Genomic DNA, 24,736 nt, shown 5'->3' with positions numbered 1-24,736 from the left:
AGGTTGGTGACCTGGATAACGGTGGTTGGAGGGAGCCCGGTGTTACTCATCATCATCATAGCGGTGCCGGTGGCGGCAGCTGAAGAAACGTGAAAAGCGCTGCACTGTATACCGCAAGCGCTATTCCTGCGGCCGCGACTTAAAGGGCCTCGGCAACACGCATGCGCATAACCGCCAAACACATTGGGGGGGATCTCCGAGTGAACGTTAAAGTACGACATTAACGTGAGGCCGTAATGGCGTCCGAGACTAGACTGCTCATCTCGGAATACTGCCATCTTAAACGTGGGTCGTAGCAGCTTTTTACTTGATAAGTAGGTGTAAACTCGCCCATTGAGAAACAATTTGAAATGTATCATTGGAAAGATTACACCGCATGTGTTTAAAGACACTGGTTACGGGATCTGGAGTGATTTGAATGGAATCTGAATGGGAGGTTTGGATGGATTCCTTTTACCCTCGTGTTCTATTCAAACAAGTCTCACGTTAGAGATGAGAATAAAATTAAAGTGCCAGTACTGTGGCCGGAGGTAAGCCGGATGGGGGCGGGAGAGCCTGGTGGGGGGGCGGGTATGCGAACGAGGGGAGGAGAATGGAGGGGGAGGCAAGACAGAGGCAAGGAGTTTGGCAAATGGCCGGAGGGAAGCCGGATGGGGGAGGGAGAGCCTGGTGGGGGGGGGCGGGAATGCGAGTGAGGGGAGCAGACGGATTAGGGAGATACGCGTGCTTGTGTGGTCACGTGACCCGCTTTTGTGGTCACGTGACTCACATGCACTGTGAGAAAACCGCAGTGGTTTCACGAGTCGATTGAGCCCTTGAATTTTCGCCTATTACATTCGCAAGCGAATGATAATAGGCGGAACCTAAAAACGCATCCTATTGCTCAACCTAGGCCCAGAAGGTCTGAGAATCTATAAGAGCCTAGTGCCAAAATAAAGAGGAAGCACTGACGATGATGTATACGCCCACGCTATTGAAGACCTGAACGAACACTACAGGCCGGCGGTGTGCGTTTCTGTGGACAGGTTTAATTTCCAACAAAGGAAACAACGCCAAGGTGAGACGGTAGAGGAATACGTTTCGGCCCTGAAGAGACTAGCGGCCACGTGCAAATACGACAATTGGGAAGAGGAATTCATCAAAGATCAGGTAGTGATGCACACCACAAGCACGGGCGTGCAGGACAAGCTATGGGCCAGTGGGGGCACGACACTAAAAGAGGTGATGGTAATCGTCAAGAGAGCAGAACTGGCGCGCAGACGCAACGAAGAAGGAGACGGCGCCCAACACCATGGTGAACAAAGTAGATGAAGAGGAGCCCCGCAGAGACTACAGGTACAAAGGGTCGGTGGCGAAGGGACCCAACAAATGGCAAGGCAACCCAGGCCCCCCAGGAAAACAAGCAGGGGGCGGCAAGAAATCATGTTACAGATGCGGGAGTTGGTCCCACGAGGCGCACGACAGGAAGTGCCCAGCGTTCCGCGCCAAATGCATGTACTGCGGCATAGTGGGCCACTATGAGAAAGTATATCGGAGGAAGTCTTCTAAAGGCATGGTGAAATACGTCGGTCAAGAAAGTGAAGAACAAGACAAAGGCGCATAAGAGGACGTTGTCACGGTACTCTGCATTTATGACCAAGTGCTGAGCGTAGACGGACAGGTGCTGAGTGTGGACGGCAGAAGAACGATGAAACCCGTCTTGGAAATGTCGATCGGGGGTGTACTGATAAAAGTGGTGTCCGACACAGGGTCGCCCTACACCATTGTCCAGAGAGCGGTGTGGGAGGAGAGCTTTGCCCCACATCTAGGCCCGGAACTGGAGAAGTTGGACACTCGCCCAGTCACGTACAATGGGGACCGCATACCCATGGCTGGATTCAGACCATTAAAATTTGAGTTTAGAGGCCGTTCGGCGTTCTGCAAGCTCTACATATCAGAGAGAGGACCCTCGGTCCTAGGTTGGCTGGACCAAGGCGACCTAGGCATCAAGCTGGATCCTGGCGGAAAGGAACAAATACTACTTACCGAACTAGAAGACTGGCCCAACCTAGAGAAATGGAAAAGCGAGTACCCCAAAGTATTCGGGGGCACGGTGGGAAGGATGGAGAGGTTCTCCCACAAGATAATCCTAAAGGAGGATGCCGTACCAGTCGCCCACAAGGTGAGGAATGTACCGCTGGCGGTGAGAGAAGCAGTACAGGAAGAACTGCAGGACTTTGAAAAGAAAGGGATCATTGAACCCATCACGTGCGCGGAGTGGCTGGCACCCTTGGTGGTAGTTATGAAACCAAGCGGGAAAGTCAGGTTGTGTGTCGACCTGCGCGAATTGAACAAGAACATTGTGGTGGAGAAGTTTCCCTTGCCCAGAATCGAGGAAATGCTGGCCAGGACGAAGGGAATCCAGTGGTACTCCACTATAGACTTGACCTCAGCCTATCACCAGATTGCACTGCACCCAGAGAGCCGAAAACTAACATCGTTCATCACCCCATTCGGGTGCTATCAGTTCTGCCGCATGCCGTTCGGACTGGCCTCGGCGGCTGCGGTGTTCCAGAAGCTGATGCACCAACTGTTTAAAGACACCGACGGCGTCCAATACTTCCAGGACGACATCCTGGTGATGGGGCGAGACAGACCAGATCACGATGGGAAACTCAGCAAGGTTCTAAAGATCCTAGAAGGGAAGGGCCTCACCGCGGAATGGTCCAAGTGCCGGATAGGAATGGAGTCGGTGACCTACTTGGGACACGAAATAGGAGTACGAGGGGTGACCCCGAAAGCAGAGAACGTAAAGGCAATTTGTGAAGCACCACCGCCTACCAATAAAGAAGTCAGGTCGTTTTTGGGCATGGCGTAGTATTATAGTAAGTTCGTGCAGCACTTTGCTTCCAAGACCCACCACATGAGACAGTTGACGAGAGACAGTACGGAGTTCCGTTGGACAGAGGAAACACAAGGGGAATTCGAAGTCCTCAAGAAAGAAGTGGCGGGAGCAGTACCACTCCAAGGATATGACCCCCAAGGCAAGACGGTACTCACCACCGACGCCAGTGACAAAGGTCTGGGGGCTGTATTGATGCAAGACAAAGGACAAGGAAGGATGGAGACACTCCGCTTCGCATCCCGCACACTGAGTGAAACGGAAAAGAAGTACAGTGTAATAGAAAAGGAAATGCTGGCTGTCGTGTGGGCAACGACCAGGTTCAGGCAGTTCTTATGGGGCACGAGATTCAAATTGAGAACGGAACATAAGCCTTTACTGAATGTGCTGACGTCCAGCGGACATGCCAATGCAACGCCCAGGATCTCCAAAATGTCCATAAAACTGTTAGAATTTCGATATGATGTGGAATACATCCCAGGCAGAAGGAACAGAGTGGCAGACTACCTGAGTAGAGCAGCGGCCATGGAGCAAGGCGGGGAAGATCAAGCAGGAGCAGAAGAGCTGGTAGCGCTCACGGAAGACCTGGAAAGAGTGATTGGAAACCAAGAATGGAAGAAAGCGTACGATGAAGTGAAATCATACATCACAAAAGGATGGCCAGACAAAAGACAAACCTGTGAGGGTCTCAAGCCATTCTATAAAATCAGGGATGAGTTGTCGATGGACGACCAAGGAGTGTTTGTGTACAGAGGGGAAGAAGGTAATCCCCCCAGCAGGCATCATCCCCAAGTTAAGCATGCTCCATGAAGGACATTTGGGGATAGGAAAAATGAAATTGAGAACCAAGCAGAACTACTGGTGGCCTGGAATGGATGTGAGGGCCGAGAGACATGTCAGAGACTGCTCACAGTGCCAAGGAGCAGATAAAACACTTAAGCCTCTACGCCCGGCCATAGGCAAATTTGACCCTCCGCTGAATCCATGGGAGGAGCTGTCAGTGGACATCCTAGGCCCGATCCTGGATATACACGGAGTCCAAAAGTACGTGTGCGTCCTAATGGATAGGTACTCGAAGTGGCCGGAGTTGAAGGTAGGAGAGGCGATGGACACAGAGACCATCATAAAGTTCCTGTCAGACACCTTTGTGAGGGAAGGCATCCCAAAGTCCATTCTGAGTGATCATGGCCCCCAATTCAGATCGGAAAAATGGAACGACTTCATGCAGAGAAAAGGTATCCAAGTCAAACACACGTCCATCTACCACCCCGCGGGGAACGGATTAGTAGAGCGATTTAACAGAGTGGTGATGGGCTCGGTCCAAGTGGCTATCTCCAACAACAAGGACTGGGAAAGGGAGATATGGCACATGGTGTGGGCATACAGGATCACCCCCACAGGGACTGGATATAGCCCCTTCCAGATATTGAGCGGCCGCGAACCCTTCACCCGGGACAATCGTGTATGGAAAGAAAAAATCATAACGAGTGAGTGGTCCCCCGCGGGGGTGCGAGCCAATTTGGAGAAAGCACAAGCCATTTACTCGAGGCACTACTATAACCGGAAAAACGTGAAAGAGACAGAACTGGAAAAAGGAGAATGGGTATGAGTAAAATTGGCCACACTACAAAGAAAAGGAGACCGTAAGTACAGTAAGCCCATGCAGGTCAAGGAAGTGCTAGGCAGAGCGGCCCTGTTAAGTGATGGAAATGTGTGGTCACAGGATCGCATGGCAAGATGCAACAGAATCGTACGATGGAACCAGGGTGGAGCAGACCTAGGAGACATGGAAGAAGGAAACGAGGAGCAAAAACAAACAGGGGAGGAACCAGATGGCAGGAGAGGAGAACAGCGAGAAGAAAGAGTGGAGGACAGCAACCAAAGGGCTGTGAGTGCTAGAGACACAACAAGTCCAGAGGGAAGCGCGGCTGCGCTTGGAGGTGGAGAGACGAACGAGAGGACTCAGGAGAGGAACACCCCACCTACCCGGTAAGACTGACCCGGAGGGGTAGAGCGGTGGTCAAGCCAGCGAGGTTCAGAGACTTTGATATGGACGGCGGACTGTGAGTTAACAGTTTCATTGTTGGGGAAAAAAGGGGAGATATGTGGTGGCGCGCTCTAGTGGTTGCACGTCACGTAATGACGTGACGTGCCGGCGGCCATGTTTAGGCTGCGCGCGCATCGCGAATTGTGTGGCGCGAAAGCCGAGGCTATGGACGTGGCGCTCGGCGCTCTTTAGGCACGATATATTAATAAATATATAACGCAATCTACACCAGGCTGCAGCGTCATTATTGGGGAAGATTAGGACGTTATATACCCCACCCTCTATCTATCATTAGGGGAGCTCGGCCGCAGGAAGGATGCACTCAAGTCAGAAAAAAATAGAAGGCGCATCGAAGCCCCGAGTCGAGAAGTCGCAGGCTATTCCACAGCCGAGGGAACCCGTGCATCCTGTGAGAGTCGAGTCCCCTCCACTCAGCCCCTCCTCGGTCTCTGCTCTCCGCTGTCACTGACAGCTCACCCCTCCCAGGGATGCCCGTACACCCACTGTTTGACTACTGACTCCTGACTGCCGGAATCCCTTTTCGCACCACAGACCATCTCACTGGCAGCTTCGCGGACAAGCCCCTTCTGCACCGCGCACCCTCCCACTCCTCACCCACAGCTAACCCTGCCCTCGTACAGCTCCCACTCCCTTCACAGCCCACCCTGCCCTCCTCACTCACAGTTCAGCCCACACTTCTGACAGATCTTCCTCCCCACAACTCACCGCCTATACACTCTACCCTCTCTCACCCACCCTACTCGCCACCCTTCCTCCAGGCCTACCACTGCTGCCTACGGGCAGACCACCCCCTCACAGACCCCCGCCCCCACAGGTCCGAACCCCACACCCCACTATTCTCACATTTCTATCCCCTACCTTCCTCACTTACAACCCACCCTCTTCACGGAGCACCCACATTTCCACAGGCAGCCTTGAACTCCACTATCTGCACATTCTACACCTGCCCGCTTCACTCACGGCTCACCCTCCTCTCTAGTCAACCCCCCTCTTCTCCATTTCCTCTCAAAGGTCAACTCAGCACCCCACTTCTCCCCTTTCCACTCAACCCCCCTCTGCCCTTCTCTCTGCCTGCGTGTGCTTCTTCTAGTAACAGACTCATTGGACTCTAAGTGCTCTCTAATCACATCAACGTCTGGGAGCAGAGAATTTTCCCTGTGTTCAGACATGTGTGTTTCACCTCCCGCGTCCATCTCGCACCCCTTCCCCAGTACACATACACACCTCCCTAAATGATGACGCATGTGTCGGTGTTCACGCGCAGCTATTACTGTTTAGAACAAGCATTTGCAATGCAATAGGTCTCGCATTAGTAAAAGTTTGAGCTTTTGGCGTTGCAAATAATAATGCAACACCAATAGCTCTAATTTTCAGTAATGCGAGACCTATTGCATTGCAAATGCTTGTTTATCCATTATCACAAACAGGAACACTTTGAAATACCCGAGTTTAGGATGTGGGCTGTACATAACCCATGTGTTTCATTTAACAAACTATAACGTTTCATTTTAATAACTTACAACACCTAGGGCCTACACAAGACAAATGGCTTGCCTCTTAGTTTAAAAATGGCACTGTTGGGGAGGAGGGACATGAATACTTTAAGGTAATGTTTGGAAATGTCTCCTTTAATAAATGTATATCATTGCAATGATATCTGATGTAATAAAGTGAAAGGCATGTTACTGAAATGCACTTTTTCATTTTAAAGACACTTTATTATATATATATATATATATATAGCCCAATGTCTTTAAAAATGAATCTGTTTCTAAAGATATGTGGTTAAGGACACCTTCAGTGCTTATTTCGCTTTACTTCTGTTAATGTGTAAATAAACACTTGCCCATTTAACAGTTTCTGAATGTTGGGGCTTAATGGAGTAAACTGCAGCCCAAAGTAAAGGTCAGGAGGGCTCTAAGCGGCCTCCATGTCAAACTTTCTGTGACCCTGCTCCAAGGGGTGCTAGTTTGGTTGCGTACATTAGTTTCTTGTCTGGGTGTGTGCACTTTGGGAGGTGCTGGTGTTTTTGGGAGCAATATTGTTGCTCAGGTACTTTAGAAGTTGCTGTCTGGGTTGGGTCTATTGAAAGTAGCTGTTCTTCTCAGGTGTCGTTTTGGGGATTTGATCTAGCTAGCTTGCAAGTGCGCTTGCTAGTCCTTACAGAACAGGATCCCACACACTCCGATGAGATTCTGTTTTCATTTTTATTTTAATCTACTCATTATTGCTGTCCCTATAAAAAGAGATATCCCCCTATTATTATTATTATTATACTCATTTGTTAGGCGCAGCAAATTGTTCCCAGGGGGATCTCTCGGCGCCGGAGAAGAGAATACCAATGAGCAGAATAATCCTAAAAGAACCAGGTCTTGCGCAATTTCTTAAATTGAGACAGATCGGCACAGGCTCGGATCTCCTCTGGAAGACTGTTCAGTGGCTGGAGGCTAGATGAGAGAAAGCTCGCCCACCCATTGTAGCCTTGTTTATTCGCCGCGTGCAGAGCAGATAAGGATTACTGGATCTTAACTAACGCACAGGTTGATACAGGACCAGTTTCTTTTTGAAGTAGGCAGGACATTTCCCCTGCAGAGACTTGAAGACTGCTCATTTCCTAATAGGAAGCAAATGTAGTTGGCGTAGGAGAGTTAAAGAAGGGGTGCGCACCGGTTTGTTGAGGGCGAGGCGGGCTGCTGTATTTTGCACCACCTGTAATTTTGATAATAGATCTTCCCTTATTCCAACCAGCAAAGAGTTGCCATAATCCAGTCGACTGGCCAAGAGCAACTGCAGGAGGGTTTTTGTTGCCGAAAGTGGGATCCAATGGAGGATCTTTCTAAGCATCCGCATGGTTTCGAAACAGGTGCCTGACAGTGTCTTCACCTGCTCATCCATTGATAGCTTATTACCAATCCTGATGCCTAGATTCTTGGCCCAGTTTTTGGGAGAAGGTGCTTCTCCCAGCTCTGAAAGCCACCAGTCGGGGGTCCATAATTCCACAGGCTTCCCAAACAGTAGTATCTCTGTTTTAGTGAAATTAAGTTGTAGGACTGTTTTAGTGAAATTAAGTTGTAGGAAGTTCTACCTCGTCCATATCGCAATATTGGACATGCAGTTTTCAAACTTTGATTTAGGTGTGGCAACGTCCTCGTCTATGGGGACAATCACCTGCATGAATGACATCAGCGTACGTTATGGTCTCGAACCCACATCTTCTGATTAATTCAGTCATGGGGGCCACATATACATTAAACAAGGTGGGATTTAGAATGGATCCCTGTGGTACTCCCCTATCCACCAATTTAGTCTGTGACACAAAGGAGTCCAGCTGAATGCATTGTGATCTGTCTGATAGATAGCTTTGTATTCATTTGGTAAAACTTCTCTAGTGAAGATACTCGCACCTAGAAGTACAAGTCACACCTAAGTACACTAAAGCCCTCCACATAGACATTTTGTAGTTCTGCAGTTTTGACTCTTGAGCACCTGAATTGGTTTGGGCCATTGAAAGTGGCAGCTAATTACCCACCATTCCAAAATGTAGCCTTTGTAGCTATGTCAAATGAAACCATGTGCACACATTGAGGCTTTGGTAAAAGTTTATCCGCTGGAGGGAGAGCACTTAGAAACAACTATGTCCTGGCTAATATGACACAGTAAAGTTTTCAACCATAGAAAAATCTTTTCGCATCTCCCGAAGTTTTTAGACTGGTGTGAACCTAATAGGAAGAGTCATTTAAGAAAGGCGAGACCTGGAGACTATCGCATTGGAAAGAATACAGCCTTCGTAGAACTTGGAAGGAGCACTTTTGCTGAACTGAAGGGTAGATAATATGCTAGACAATAACACTGATATTTGTGAAGAGATTTGCAGCCTCTCCCCCTTACAACCCAGACTCTTCCAAGCCAATCAAGGTAACAAATTGTGAGCTGAAGTCTGAAGCAGTGGTGATTGGAAACTTCACAGCACTTTGGGAAGCATCCATTCTGGGGCAATGTCTAGCATTCGGCTGGCTGGTAACTACCACATCCTAACCCAACAAGGAACAGTCTGAAGCACCAGTGCCCCCGAGCCCTCCCCCATGAATTTAGAGTAATCAAGAGAAGAGGAGGGAAAGGAAGGAAAGGCATGGATAAAATGGTCAGCACTGCCCTGGCCTACTGCCCTGGCCTCTGCTTTCGGAATCTTAGAGCTGAGTTAACTTTAGACTGATCAGTCGAATTACAGACTGGTAATCAGACCCTCCAGCATTTCGTGATTCACAAAATAATTGCGAAATCAGCAGAGGAGCGTGATTTCTGCGATTTTTACCTTTTTGACTAAGAAAAAGGTCTCCGAAAGCCAAAAAGCCAAAAATGTACATCCTATTGGCTGTACAACACACATCACTACGTAGCGCCGTTCAGCTGTAAATACCTGCCTGCTTCTTACAGCAACCGGCATTGGGGATTGCAGAAATTAAATGTACAGTCTTGTCAGTGGGCCCTGCCCATTGACACGATTGTACACCTTAAGAGACTGCATTCTCAGCTGTGCTTGCCATCTCGCTTTTACCCCTCGCCGTGACAGCATCCCTCCCCTTAATAGACTCCTTCCCACGTCTCTTCTCCTGCTGTCCCTTCACTCTAGCCCCTCCTTTCCTTTCTAGTTCCTATTTGTCTGTGGCAGGAGGGGTGCAGGGGAGGGGATAGAGGATTGGAGGGTGTAAACAATTCTGTATGGATGACCTTTATCTCCTAACTGCCACTTTTACTTTGCTTTCTCCATGTCTTTTAATCACCAGTAGCTCTGTTAAAGCAAAGGGCTGGTGCTTGTGCTTCAATAATTACATACAACGAGTTGTAGCTGAAGGTTCCACAAGTATCTCGAGGGGTAGCTCTGCTGTCCAATACCTGTTGAGTGACATTAATCCAAGGGATAGGCCTGCGGTATGACACCTCGCTGAGACCAGTTTTAAATGAGATATATTCATTGGAAAATTACTAACCACAGTGACTGCCTTCTATGGAGTTACCAAGAGCTGTGTACCATGAGCATGCGTGCCAGCACACCTGGTTCAGGCAGGAGACGCCCATTTTTTAAGCCCCAAATTATTTTTTTAACCATCTGCTGCCTAAAATGTCTTTTGCCTGAATGTACCAGAAGGAGGAACATAAAGCCCCCGTTTTTTATTCTCTATCAAAATCTTCCTCTTTCTATTTAAAAATGTTGGCATGTATGTGTGAGAGCCAGTTGTGCAGTGCAAGGTCCTGCCATAAGGGCTTACTGAGGACGCCCCTGCTCTCTCAGCCTAAACTAGAAGACGGATTATTGGAGGGACATCTCCACTCTACGTGTCCTTACTGGCTGATATTAGAACTGAGGGACAGCTCTACTCTGCAGGTCCTTTTTTTATTGTTGCAGTTTTATATAGCATGGAATCGACACGAAGGTATCAGAGCCCTAGTTGCATTACCGAAAGACACATTTATTTTTAGGCACAGGGAGAAATACCTCTTCCCCCGCCCCCTTGGCTGTGCGGGTATTTGTCTGACTTCTGCTGCGGTCAGAAGGTGGACTGCTCTGTTCAGTAACTATGGGAGTTTGACAAAGTTCAGCACCTCTGACAGGTCCAAAGGACTGGGCAAGGGCGTAACATGGGAGGGGACAACTCTTCAGGGGCCCCAAACCCTTCAGATGGGCCCCATTCCTCCCAAGGCCATTGAATGCAGTATAATCTTGCACTGTATGCTTGGTCACATAGAGACACAATGTAACATTGACACAGGGCGGGGAGACGTAAACCCTTGCTTTGGGGAAGATGTGTGTAAGGTGAACAGGTGAAGGGTTCTCTTCTTTCCCATCATAGTGGGAATGAGCGACTTGAATACTTTTCAGCTTCATGAGTCGTGCCGGGTGTCTGGGTTGAATACCACAGCTCACATGGTCGGGTTGCCTCTTTCTCTCACTTATTAATCAGACCCTCCAGCATTTCACAATTTACGCAAAAATTACGAAATCATCATACTAGCGATATGGCCACAGTATATACAATTTTGGCTGCGGTATTAACAACAAGCATTTACAATGCAATGGTTTTGCCTTTGTTAAAGTTAGAGCTATTGGCATTGCTCTTGACATTATTTTTATTTGGTTTTTTTAACATAAATAAATGGCATTGTCATTTGCAATGCCAATAGCTTAATCTCTCGCAAATGCCACACACAAACACCCACACAGAGCCCCCCACACACACACCCACACAGAGCCCCCCACACACACACCCACACAGAGCCCCCCCACACACACAGCCACACAGGGCCCCCCACACACACAGCCACACAGAGCCCCCCCACACACACAGCCACACAGAGCCCCCCCACACACACAGCCACACAGAGCCCCCACTACACACAGCCACACAGAGCCCCCCCCCCACACACAGCCACACAGAGCCCCCCCACACACTGCGAGCCCCCCCCCCCCACACACACACTGCGAGCCCCCACACACACTGCGAGCCCCCACACATTGCAGGCAACAGAGGCACGTAAACAGCTCTTAGGCGTAAGGCATTCTGAATCATAATTTGAGTAAGCTGAGGTGGGGTTGCTTTTGGAGAATTGTATGCTAGGAAGGTCATTCTATTGTAGAAGACCAAGGCAAAAAAAGTAGAAATAATATTTCAACAACAATAGAAAATGTAAGGGAAATATATTTGGAGTTTCAAGATCATAGTTCTGACCTATAGAGAGAATATTTCAACTAGGAAGTTGAGCTACTTTGTTTAAGGATATCCAATTCCCTAAATTAACACTTTAGAAAATACTGGAAAAAATAAAAGAAAATCTGCAGAGCCAGTTGGTTTTCTGGAAAAGATATACTAGTTATTAGAGGAATAATGAGTTACTGTAGTTCAAGAAGTTATTAACCAAAAATGGGAACATAAGGACGGGGACAACCATAAATGGTCAGAAGCTTCCATCCCCTTAATAACAGCAACTCAGAAATCCCATGAACTATATGGCACGTAGACCAATCCGAACACAAGTCAAAGACCAAGATATTAGAACATGTGTTAAACATTTTTTTTACCTTGCACTGTTCTAGATAAATAAAAAGTGTGTCATTCCAAACAGATACCAAAGCCATGCCAGGATTGCTGCCACCAACCCCACTTTTACAGCTTGGTTACATCAGGTGGTCGATATCATCAAAGTCACCAAAGGTTACAACGGGGTCAAAAGGACTGACTTAAGGTAGCTGCAAAGAAGTTCTGTGAAATATTCAGACAGTATCAACAATAAGTCTGACTTACCTCCTCATTTCCAGACTTCGAAAGAAATAGTTCTTAAAATTGGTAATCTCTCAGGCCACTTCAACAAGCATGAGAAGTCAGGGCTTATGATCTGGGTTCAAGTTGCATCCTGATGAGACAGGACCCAGAGTTGTTATCGTCTTTATTCTCATCAGACCAAATGATATATGTTAACTATGGTAGAATAAATTGCCATCATCTGTATGGCCCAAATGAAAGGCAAAAGTATATTCAATAAAATAATGATCTGTCCCAAGCTCAATTCCTTTTTCAAGAATAACCTTCTGGATGAAGATAACTAATATTCAAAGAAAGCACAATTCAGAAAGTTCATTTTGGCCTCAAAAGGGGTTAGGATGCCAAAGGAAGAAACTAATCAGAACTATATAACAAGCATTTGCAATTGAACAGGTCCGGCAATTGCAAGATCTAGAGGCATTGACTCGCGCGGGGTGAGGGGGGGGGACTTGGGGGTGGGGGGGGACGGGACAAGACTTGGGGGGGGGGGGGGGGACTTGGGGGTGCGGGGAGGGGGCTCGCGCGGGGGGGTTAAAAAGTACATTTTTAAAAAATAAGAAACTCTCTTACCTCGTGAAACATCCCTGGCTTGTGTGCACAAGTAATCACACACTGGGTAAGGACACCCTGCCAACGCTCGCCGCACAAACACGCCCAGAAGACACATGTGCAACTGCACAGCCCCCGCCAGAGTTTCCACCCGGGCCTGTAGAAGTTACACATACACACACTCGACAGGAACTCGCACTTGTATGAGGAATACCCCCCCGAAGTTCTCTCAAGCGATAACAGGCTGTGTTAAATAAGTGTGAAAGAGGGAGGAAGGTGAACACTGACCTTTGAGCATTTCGATAACACGCATGCTTAAGTGTTTTAAGCCACAACCTTAATTACAACGGCAACGCCCCTATGAGAGACCCCCCCAGGTTTTTCATCCTACTTAAAGCCCTGCACAAACCCCTCTGCTTTTACTTAATTGCGGACTTCATTCCTAACCTAAATCCCGTGCAGATGGAGACGTGCCGATTGGTAAAGAACAAACACTCTGACCCGAGGCAAGCACTCCTCTTGGACCACTGGGTGTAGCACATCCTGGACGGGTCCCGGCAGTGGTGCATACATGGGTGCTAAAACACCCCGGGGAGAAATAGGGCCCACTCTCCGAAGGTGCAGATGGGAGCTGTGCTTTTGTAGAGCAACAAACACTTTAAACATGCCTATTTCAAAGTGGAAAACTCTGCTAAATCAGCTTAAATTGGTTTAAGTCTGAAAAGGAAACATTTCAAGTAAAATTAAGTGCCTCAATAATGCCGCTAAATTCCCATTTTTGTGGCGCTAAATTTGCAAATCTATGCTGAAATATCCAGGGGGGGGGGGGGTTCTGGGTAATGCACCACCTGTAGAGTGAACTACTCGAACCCTCTAAAGTTCTGGGTAGAACAGAACACGGCAACAGCCATAATGGATGCCCATCGTACACAGAAATTCTCCCATCTCAACAATGGATGACTCTCTTAGTAGAGTTTTTTTTTTTAATTCAGTTTTCTTGCTAAGTTGTTCACCACTATGAGACCTGGAATTGTTCTCCCCTCATTGGGTGCCTTGAGAACCAGGAAGTGAATTTAGTGGAATTCTTGACTCATTCTTTTGAACAGCAATCATTTCATCATACAGAAGCAGTTGTTGACTTCCCTATGGGAAAGCATGCTCTATGCGTTTTTGTGAAGTGCTGCTGGAGAACATTGCAATTGAACCACCTGCACGGCCCATCTGTTGAAAATAGATTTTACACCGAATGTTGCTCAGAAGCCAAACATAATCCCACCTAGCACCCCACTGACCCACCCAACCCCAGTGGTAGCAGTAGTGTTACCATCCATAACAGTATGTGGTATGACTGAGGCTGAGCAATGGCTGAAGGTATGCCAGATCATCCAACATGTAATATACCTTTCACTCCTGGGCGGTCGGAGAAGTCAAACGACAGAGTAAAATGAGAACCTGCAGGTTTGTGTGGTGTTTGGATAGCCTGTGTTCATCTTTATCTCCATAATATCGTCTAGCTAAAAGCCCCCCAAAATTCTCATGAATGGTAATCTCAACATGCTGTACATTTTATACTATTTCTGACTTCAGAATCTAACCCCATACTAAGTGCCAGTCGTATGTAGAACCCTGCTCGCCCCTTCTCATCCCAAATTGCAGTTTGATAGCTAAAAGATGTGTTTCTCTGAATTAAAGCCATGTTCTTAAAAAAAAAAACTGTTTGTGTTTACGCCTTGTGACCCACCAGAATAGATTTTCACATAGCTGCCTGATTTGGTTCCTCTTCTTCAATGCACAACCTATGGACAGAGAAATTGTAATTAAGTCAATCTGCTGGCACTGGAAGTTCCTTGCCCTGAAATGGTTGGCCCCAATGCAATGGTTGACTGCATTGAGCCAAACGCCATTCTCCACCTGAGCCCTCTCATCTGTAAACTGAAACCTATTGGTGTACATCTAACCTGTTCTTTCCCAGCCTTTAAAAACAGCCTAGCCATCTCTTTTGGGCCCCACTTAACCATTTAAAGCCTGAAGCAGCACAATTCACAGATCTTGTTCTTGATTCCATGGGTAGACGGCAGGAGAGCTAAACAGGAGCGACCGCTCGACTTAATTTTCTCTTCAAAGACAGCACGATGCCTGTCTTGCGGGTACAGATTCGTCATTCATAAGGTTTGGGACCAGTAAAATTATAGCATAGACTGGCCATATTCAGTAGTAATTTTACTTTTAAGTAGATCTGTTGCCGGTTATTACACCAGGAGAGCTGATTATAATGGCAGCTTCCCTACATAATCAAATATTCTAGCTTAATCAAGTTTATCGGAGCAACAATCGCTAAAGATTAGTGTGCCTAAGTCTCACAAGACTCTGGATTTACAGTCGGGCTCAGTGCTGGAAATGTTTTGCATGTTATAAAGATACCAGATTGGGTACTCTGTTTAGTTGACTATAAAAGGTGGTTATCAGAGTTATTTTGATGATTGAGACATGGGTTTATGCTCTTGAAAGATCAGTATGTATTATTCTTCATTAGGGGATTTTCTCTGTCCCTTTGTGCCCTTAGTGACTAGGTTATTTAGAGCAACCTGTGGCACATTGGTTAGCCAGTTTGATCAGGACCACTGTAAACACTCATACACCTTACTGTCTGTATTTTGTTCTCCCTGCAGTTCAAAAAGGACGGTATCCAGACCAGAGAAGGGGAGAGTACCACTTATAAATCAATCCATCAGTGCTGCAGCAGCAACAGAGAACAAGAGCAACATGGAGCTATCTGATGAACAGATTGTGATAAAAGCCCGGGATGTTGCCATGCGTAGGGGATGGTCATTTGTAATTGAAATCCTTCTGCGCACAGAAATGGAATCTTTTCCCCATACTGTCACTGAGGAAGGTGAGCAGGAAAAGTTGGGGAAGTTGGAAGGATATTGTCCGCAGAGCCCGCATAAGGCTGAAGATTTACGGGCAAATGTTGATAAGTCCAGTTTCGGTACATCCACAGTGGATAGTAACAAAGAAATGCCCAGTCAGGAATCTAATTTCTTTACATCTGCAATGGATGGTGACCAACCGATGGTCAGCCAGGAATCTGAAGATGAAGAGGAGAAGACCTCAGATGTGAATGTTCCTGGGCTAAATATTTCTGAAGTAGGTGTTCAGAAGAGCAAGTTATTACTGACTGAGGACAGTAGCTCGACAATTCCTTCTTCGTGTAAGAAGTCCACCATCCAGAGAGAGGAAGAATGCCATGTAGATAAGCCAGTTATGCACTCTAAGATACTAGCGTTCATTGATGAGGTCATCATAGTGTTTAATAAATGTTTTTATGGCATGAAGGAGCCCACTAGTACTCGTGCACCTTTAAATATGGATTTCAAAGAAGGTCGGTCCTATACTTTACCAGACCGCAGCATGTTAGACTCTAGTGAGGTTGCACAAACAGAGGTTCTCTCTGTGTCATCAGAAGACGATAAGGAAATGACAGAGCAGGCAGAAAGACAGACAGCTAAGTTGGTACCACAAATGGCTGCCACAATGCCAGTGCAGGTAAAAGCACTGGGAGAGCTACAAGTAAGTAACATAGGGAAGAGACAAGGAGGTTTTCCAAGCGGAGATGGACCAGTGCAAAGGAAGAAAAATGGGTACGGGGCAGAACAATATTGTTATTATTGTGGTACTATGGGTCATTCTGAGAGAGTATGTAATGCGAAAAAGAAATATGAGCAAGCACAGGGATGGTTCGCTCTGCAGAGCCAGTTGGGTCTGCAGCAAATGCAGTATGCTCCCCAACAACCTCTGCAGGGTCAGTGGACCTTACAACAGGGGCAAATGTTATGTAATATGCTCCAGGTAGTCGGAAATACTTCAGTAGGGCCAACACCTGGCTACATGGGAGGAGTAGCAGTACAAGAAGGTTATTACTTTTCTGCAGAACCCCAATGTCCAGAGGGACATCAACCAATAGCTGTACACAATGAGGAAGCTCATACACAACCATTATATATCCAGTCCTATTGGTAACCCACAGATCAGATGAGGATCCCACTGTGACAGTAGTCATAGAAGGGCGCCCCTATAGATATGTGAATGATACTGGGGACATTAAATCTTGAATACAGAAAGGAACACTACAAGTTTCTCACCTAGAAGTGGACACACAGGGTTTTCTGGGGCCATCGAGTGGGTTCCTTTTACTGAATCCGTGGCAATAGGAGATTTGTAGATTGAAGGATCATTGTTACATTCCCCAGAGGCACCGGTCAATCTTCGTGGAAGAGACCTGATGTGTAAGCTGAATATGACCATTTTTTTTGTGAAGCTGGGTCACTGGTATATTACGCTCCATGTATTACACCAGGCAGAATGTTCTCACTCGTAGCTTAAGAAGACTTGGGACGATAAGTCAGAGAAATTCCTGTGGATATGGAGGCCTTTTTGCGTGGGATATATAAGTCTTGATAGTGCATGCATCAACGCTATTGAGGAAAGCAGTGCTGATACCAAAATAATTATTGTTCAGATGGGAGAGGCCAGTGGATCCTGTAGAAGAACTTGACATGGTATTGGATATAGTGGCCCTTGAAATAAATCCATGTTAAGCATTATTGGTAGCTTTTCACAGAAGACCAGTAACGTGGGCATCAGCGGTATTTACAGATCCAGCGGTTAAATTGAGAGACATAGAGGAAGAAAGGTTTGAAGGTAGCCCATCAATTGAGCCAGTGGTATTTCAAATGGATGTTCCCCTTAGAGTACAGTTCTAATACATGACCTTGCCAAAACATGCACAAGACAGTACAATAAAAGGAAAAGATTTGGCAAAACTACCAGTGAGTCTGTGGACAAGGGGACTACATGATGTGGCATTCGTCAAAGGAGCCGAGCCTATGAAAATAAAGCCTGTAACGATACTGCCTGGGGTACCGCAGTATCCCTTATCCAAAAAAGCAGATGAAGGCATCTTTCCCACATTACAGGTGTTAACTGAGCATGGAATAATATATGAGGGAGCCACACACTATAATATACCGATTCACCTGATAAAGGCTAAGGGGGGGGGGGGGGGGATTTTTTTTTATCCCCTGAATGATATAGCAATACCAGAATTTCCAGTAGTACCAGACCCATCAGTCATATCAACAAACATTCCTACTGATGCCATTTACCTGCATGGAGGACACTATTGGGCGTCTATGCATGGTTGCAAAAAGAGGATACAAAGTGGACAGCGACAAATTGCAGTATGCACGCAAAGAAGTTCATTATTTGGGGCAGATAATATTCGAAGATGTGAGAGGGGTGATACTTGGCAGAGCAGAACGCAGAGAAATATGCACAAGCCCACTGCCCCAAATCGAATGCAGCAATTCTTATGACTTTGCAATTATGTAAGAAAGTTGGTATTTGATGATGCCACCCTGACTGCACCATTTCTGACTGCCTTAAAAGAGTCCCATACCAATGAGAACAAAATAACCTGGACTGATGAGAGTGAGAGTGTTTCAGGAGCTAATAAAAACAATTTACTAATGCTCCAGTGTTGGGTATGCTTAACAACTTTTTCTTTTACTTCTTCAGTCATTTTCATGGAATGACAATGAAGGCTCTGCCTTCCCAAAAACGAGGGGTTGGTTGAAGACGCTGCCTAAATGCCTGTGTGATGCCATATCTAACCAATCTACCATGCACTTTATTCTGTTTTGTAAATATTGCAATGATTTAAGAAAGCATTTTCAAAGACCGTTGTTTAAAGCTGGAAAGGGTTTTTATTTCCAGGAATCTTAGTATATATGTGCATTGGACAATCTGAATATATACCGTTCGTTTTTTACTTTTATTGTATCTGCCTTTTTTTTTTAGCAGGAAATCCCTGTCATATTTTGAAATATTAACATATGAGGGCTGGCAATGAACTTGTATTGCGATATGAAATTAGATGTCATCATAGTGCTGCATTTTAAGATCTCAAAGTATAGCCTATTAATATGTAATGGATATTGTTTTTATAAAGTATTCTTGTTCTACTGTTTATGCTGTGTGTGTGAAAAAAAATAATATATATATATATATATATATCTATATCATCATCATCATCAAACAATGGCTCAGCCTGCGAGGAGCACTCAGGAGGTCAAAATCATCCGAGGGCGCTGCCAGTACCCCGACCACAGAGTATGCCTGACGCGTTTCGAGTTTCTTCTTAATCATAGGCAAAAGTACTCACTTCACTCGGCTGCAAACACTTTATTAAAAATTGTGGCCCGCCAATGGGCTTCTAGATAGAAAGTCCTGGAGACTTCTAGGACTTGCAGTGTTGTAGCCTGTAACTTAACCCCAATGGGTATGGTATGTAATAATATCCCACATCCGCTCTGGATGGGTCGCGAGGCCGTGGCAGTGTCCAAATCCGTGGGCGGCCTCCCCACATCAGCGCAACATCATCTATTGACCTCCTGAGTGCTCGTTGCTGGCTGAGCCATTGTTTGATGATGTTGGAGGATGCACCACCCCTGGACAGGAAGGGGTCTACGGGTGCAATACACATTTTTAATTTGCAGAATTTTTTTTATGCTGAAACACAAGGAAGTGTATTTCAATTAATTTTTCTTACTTTGTATCTCTGATACTTTTATGGATATTATTATATCCGAATAAAGAAATTAACAACAGCAGCTCTGTTAACACAGAAGTCCTCTATGGGAAACAAACAATTGCACACTTCAGTGGGCTGCAACATCCTGTCATGAAAGGTTATTCATTATCCATGTGAGCAAGCACTCACTACAGCAGCATTTTCAGTTCAGAATATCACCACAATAGTGATGGGATCACCTTTAAGACTGCATGCAGCATTTGCTCTGTAACAAAGAAGCAAGAGTACTCTTACGACACCGAGGTAATCTGGGTACGAAATAATACTTTCGGTGCCATCTTTGCAGGTGGTTCGATGTCACACAGTTAATCTAGAAACATTCTTTGCACACCCAGTTACTGATGAGAAACAAGTACACAGCTGTGCTAATTACATATCAGATGAAGAGAGTATGGTAGAGGAAGACCCAGGGAGTATGTTACTTTTTCTTGATGGATCCTATTACATAGACCAGAAAACTGGGACCAGACATTGAGGAGCAGCAGTTGTAAAACCTGAACAACCTGGATCATCAGAAGCGTTACTAATTATTAGCCAGATGCCACTACCGTCTTAATTTTCAGCACAAGCTGCTGAATTAGTGACCATCATTGATGCACTACAGCGAGGGCTTTAACACTCCAATCCAAGGTGGCAGTAATAAAATGTTCAGCGCATACTAATCTGCAAGATCTTATCTCTAGGGGTAATGCTCTGAGAGACTGGGCAGCAAAAGAGGCAGCTAAAGCATCCCCAAATTATACTGACTGTGGTGAACACAAATTGGGTATGATGACAAGCAGAAAACAGGATGTTGCAGATGACCACCTCCTTACGCAGAGGCAGCTAAATTACATTTGCTTGAATTGCAAGAACAAGCACCCCCTCTTGAACTGGTGGTGTGGGAATAGTGCGGTTGCGTGCAGTAACCAACGGATTTCTTTTACAGACAAGAAAGTACAGACAAGCTGGTAATGTCACAAGCCTTGCTGTACACAGCAATAAAATGAGAACACCTTCCCACACACACTGCAAGAGAGTATCTTCTTTCAACATTGCAGGCAGATTGGTTCATTCGACAATTATCTAAAATTATTGCTATGCACCTTGCAGAATGCGCGATATGTCAACAGTATAGTCCCAAGCCATCCTCAAAAGTAATTACCCATGCCCAACAGGTCCTTTTAAACATATCCATTCAGAGTTAGTCGATATGAAAGATACAATAACTACAGGTACCTTATAATGGTTGTGTCTATTCTCACAATGGATATTTTCTTGGAGTATGCCTTTATTGACACTTTAGCAGCCATCTCTGATGATCGTGTACAAGGATAAATCACAATAAGCTCTACATTCAAAGGAGGTAAACTCAGCATTGGGGGGGGGGGGGCAGGGAAGTGCATGGCACTTTAAACTATGAACAGGGCACTTAGTTAAGGGAAATTATTATTTATTTTTTTTGCGCTCCACTATATAATTGGTTAGGTTCGTCGTACTTGTTTGTTTGATGTGGTGCTACTAGGAAAGGGGTGACCCTAACAAACCCCTCGACAATGTATTACAAAGCATACATTTACAATTTGAGAAAACAAAACCTGGGCACACACAATCTGAATATAAACAATTAATATTTTTTCAGTGTTCATGGAAGCAATGAAGAAGGGCACTCTGTATTGGCACTTGTATTTATTGCGCCAGGGAAGTGTATGGCAGCAGGATAAACAATAGTATGTTGATCAATCGGGTTCGTGAAATCCCAGCCACGGTAAAGACCCACGTAGGGAATAAAAATGTCAAATGCCACCCACACCAGTTATTCTCACAATGGATTGAGGTAGAAAATTGCGTACATAATGATGCTAAAGCAACAGCTAATTTCCTGGTAAGAGGGGGTGTTGCCTAGATGGGGCAGGAAGGAAGCATTTCGCTCAGATAACGTCCCTTATTTCGTGAATGCAATTTTATTCTTTTCAGAACATTTGTACTGCCTTAGGAATAAAACATAAACGGACATCTGCCTTGCACCCCCAAAGTAATGGAATAGCGTCCACGAGAATAAAATAAGAAAACTATGTGCCACCCTGAACAATAAGTAGCTGTCCTACTGCTTACCATTGGCTTTGTACTCCCTTTCAAATCAACCAGAAAGCAATGACCATTTAATGCAACATACATTTTTAGCAGGACGTCCTATGCCCACCCCATCAGCGATAGCAAGGCAGAAGCCAGATGCCCATAAACTAGCTGGAGTTTTAGGGGAAGAAATTAACTGTTATTTGAATGAGTAAATTAAATCTGTCAAGTACTTCTCTAAACAGGCATTGTGAACACATAAGATTGCCTCAGTCCAGCACAGCAGTCCAATGCCCATTTGTCAAAGTCTAAATTCGGAACTTTGTTAGCAATAGAACGAGCTGAACTACAGCGATCCCGTCTCAGTGATGAGCACTCCTACTTCTATGAAAGCGGATTGCAGGAAGACAAGTATCCATCAGCAGGACATGCGACTGGATCCTGCTTTGCCTCCGACACTTCTTCAAAGATAAGGGGAACAAGAGGGAGAAGCGTAACACAAGAGTACAAGTGTCAACTCTTTAAACAAATGTTGAGTATTGTGTCGATTCTACGAACGCCAGTTATGTATTACAACTTTTTCTTCTTATGCTAAAGGCCATTGAAATGGTATTTTGCTTCATGTATGGGATTGTGAAATAAGATTATGCGCTTGCAGTGAGCAGTATCTGAGCAAGAAAATGTATCCCATGGAATTCATGCTAGCTTGTTAGATAATATGTGGAATCAATACATGTCAGAGATAGATATGCAAACGTGTTTCCGTCTGCTCTGATGCCCCCACACCACTGACTCGGGTAGGTTACACATGTCTATGGCGGTGCCCTAGAATATTACTATGAGTTTGTTACATCTGTCATGTGTACAATAAGAGCACAGGTGCAACCACTACAGGTCCGACAGGGAGCATTCGTAGTAAACACCACTCATTATGAAAAAAAGCTTGAAGATTAAATGAATGTCTTAACCGATCATAAAGAACTAGTAGGGAAGTAAGATGCAATGGATAAGATAAGGGTTTATGAAGTACAAGGATAGAAATTGGAGAGCTAAAATATTGCAGCAGGGATTTTGAGGAGCATCCTGACCAATGCTTCTTTCCAATAATTAGTCCACCTCCCCCCAACCCTATGGTTGTCAGGAAAGGCCATATTTTCGAATATACAGATCAGTATATGTTCTTGGTCATTGGCACCAGGGTGCTACTTTTGGCTGTTGGGCCCTTTTGTTGTGGCAGGGAAATCATACTGATGATAGCATAGCCCAGAGGTGTAGGGTAGTGTGGGATGCGAATATATCTAGGCTAACTCTGGTAGAAACTCCTACAACTCTTCGAATAGGTAGAAACCCCATTCTTTTCTCTTTGTGTTTCAGGGGATATGGAACAGTCACTATAGGGAAGAACATTAACTGCAATAACACAATCTACAATTCTGACATGTAATGGGGTCCTGTCTGATTGATTATTACTGGAGTTGTGGTGAGTGTCTGTATAATCAACTTGGTTTGGGATGGCAAGGATTGGATGGGAAGGATTGTGCACACTTCCTCTCTGGTAACTCCAAGAGTTGATCTTTCCAAGTGACCTGATCATGATCATTCCGTAAGCCATCCAATGACCTTGCTACATCATCATTAAAAGAAGAAAACTGCAGAGTATTGCGGTACTACAGCCTGGGAAGACCTTCCACGTAGTACAGGCTGTTTAACGATGCCCAACTTTTCTTTGGAAGCATCCTAAGTTCATCCATGCAAAAGCAACTGCACGTTGGTTGCAGATAACCCGTAGGAAGCTCTTCAAAACTATTCATGCCACCAAAGATGGCTTCAATGCCGTCAAGGAAGAATTGTGCGCAATGAGAGTGATGATTATGCAGCACAGATGTGTTAGACTTCATGGCAGCGATGGAAGGAGGAGTATGGACCAAGATTCACAGCCTGCTGCATGTATATCCCGGCCAATTACGCTGATAATGCAACACTCACCAAAGCTATACAAGCTCTGCACACTTTGCAAAAGAAGATGGTGGACGAGGTAGGTGCCTCGGACGAGTGGCTTGAAGGTTGGTTCACTTGGGTTCCATCCTGGATGTCAGGACTTTTTAAGGCCTTGTTGCTGTGCTTGTAATATCACTGTTAACGTTCTGTGTCCTTCAGATAGTGATAGGATGTTGTAAAAGGGATAGTCAGAAGTTAGGAGGCCTGTTCAATAGTAGGTTGGCCAATAGAATGCAGAATGTTGAGGCAAAGGCATATACATTGATATCTCCAAGCAAAAGGGAAGGTGAGGAGATGGTTGAAAAATCAACTTAAGGGGGAAATGTTATGATAAACGTAGGAAACCAAGAAGGCCAACTCATGTCCCTTCAGGCGTCAGTTGAAAGTAGTTTACAGAATTACATATTAAAGAAGAAATACAGGCCTAAATTGTCTGCACCAATAAAATCAAACCAGCTCAAAATGGCGTAAAGTTTCAGGGGAAGGAAGTATTATTTTTTGGGGGGGGGGGGGGGGGGGGGTTTAAATCAATTTATTACGTGTTTTCCAATGTACACTGCCCTTTTCCTACAACCCTGGGTCCGGCAGCTAATTATATGGACGGTAATACACAGCTATATCGGCCAACATCCCGAAGGGCAGGCAGCGAGGTATAAAAAGCATGTAATTCAACATATTATGTAGTTCACAATGCAAGTGACGGTAGTCCCCAACATAATCCCAAGTAAATCATACAAGCTCCCCTCCCCCCCAATTACCGACCCCTTAACAGCAGGAAGCGCACTTCATAAAACATCCGACATAGTCTCGCGTGCCCTGTCCCTTGCATCATCCAGGCACTCCGCTATTGTCCCCTATTCTCGTAAACGATGCACTACAACACTCTTGCACTCTGCCTTGAACGTGTTATCCTACGGGATTCGTTACAGAGCCCCCGGGCTTCCGCACAGGCAGTCATTCCCACTGGGTGTCAGCCCCCCCCGATCGCAACAAAGCAGAGAATGGTTCCCAAATATCAGTCGGTCTGGACCCGTTCAGCATTAATTCCCAAAATACGGACAACTGATCCCTACAATACGTCACCGCCCTGACCCAGTCAGCCACCGTGGGTGGTCCTTGATTCTTCCAATGAATAGCTACTTGTTGTTTTGTTAACAGCAGCAATATAGCCACAAGTTTGCGGTGCTTGCTGGTTATTTCCTGAACATATCCTAATA

At 45.7% G+C, this 24,736-nt stretch overlaps 2 protein-coding genes and 1 pseudogene across 7 annotated transcripts in view; 2 read left to right on the top strand and 1 right to left on the bottom strand.

Moving 5' to 3' along the window:
* The window catches only part of LOC147703619 (uncharacterized), a 68,455-nt gene extending 49,810 nt beyond the window's left edge, over window positions 1-18,645 (top strand). For all 6 annotated transcript variants that reach the window (XM_086931953.1, XM_086931957.1, XM_086931956.1 and 3 more), the window contains one exon: window positions 15,484-18,645. In XM_086931953.1, coding sequence (XP_086788079.1) covers window positions 15,484-16,834 — 1,351 coding nt within the window. In that variant the 3' untranslated portion in view covers window positions 16,835-18,645. The remainder of the gene's footprint in view (window positions 1-15,483) is intronic.
* Window positions 1-24,736, bottom strand: part of LOC147703615 (microfibril-associated glycoprotein 4-like) — a 742,150-nt gene that overhangs the window by 459,309 nt on the left and 258,105 nt on the right. The window lies entirely within an intron of this gene.
* On the top strand, window positions 23,131-23,834 carry LOC147703618 (syncytin-2-like; annotated as a pseudogene).

Source organism: Lissotriton vulgaris, chromosome 7 (assembly GCF_964263255.1).
Source record: "Lissotriton vulgaris chromosome 7, aLisVul1.2, whole genome shotgun sequence".
NCBI lineage: Eukaryota > Metazoa > Chordata > Amphibia > Caudata > Salamandridae > Lissotriton > Lissotriton vulgaris.
Note: the sequence above shows the minus strand (reverse complement) of the source record. Positions and strands in the feature narration are given on the sequence as shown.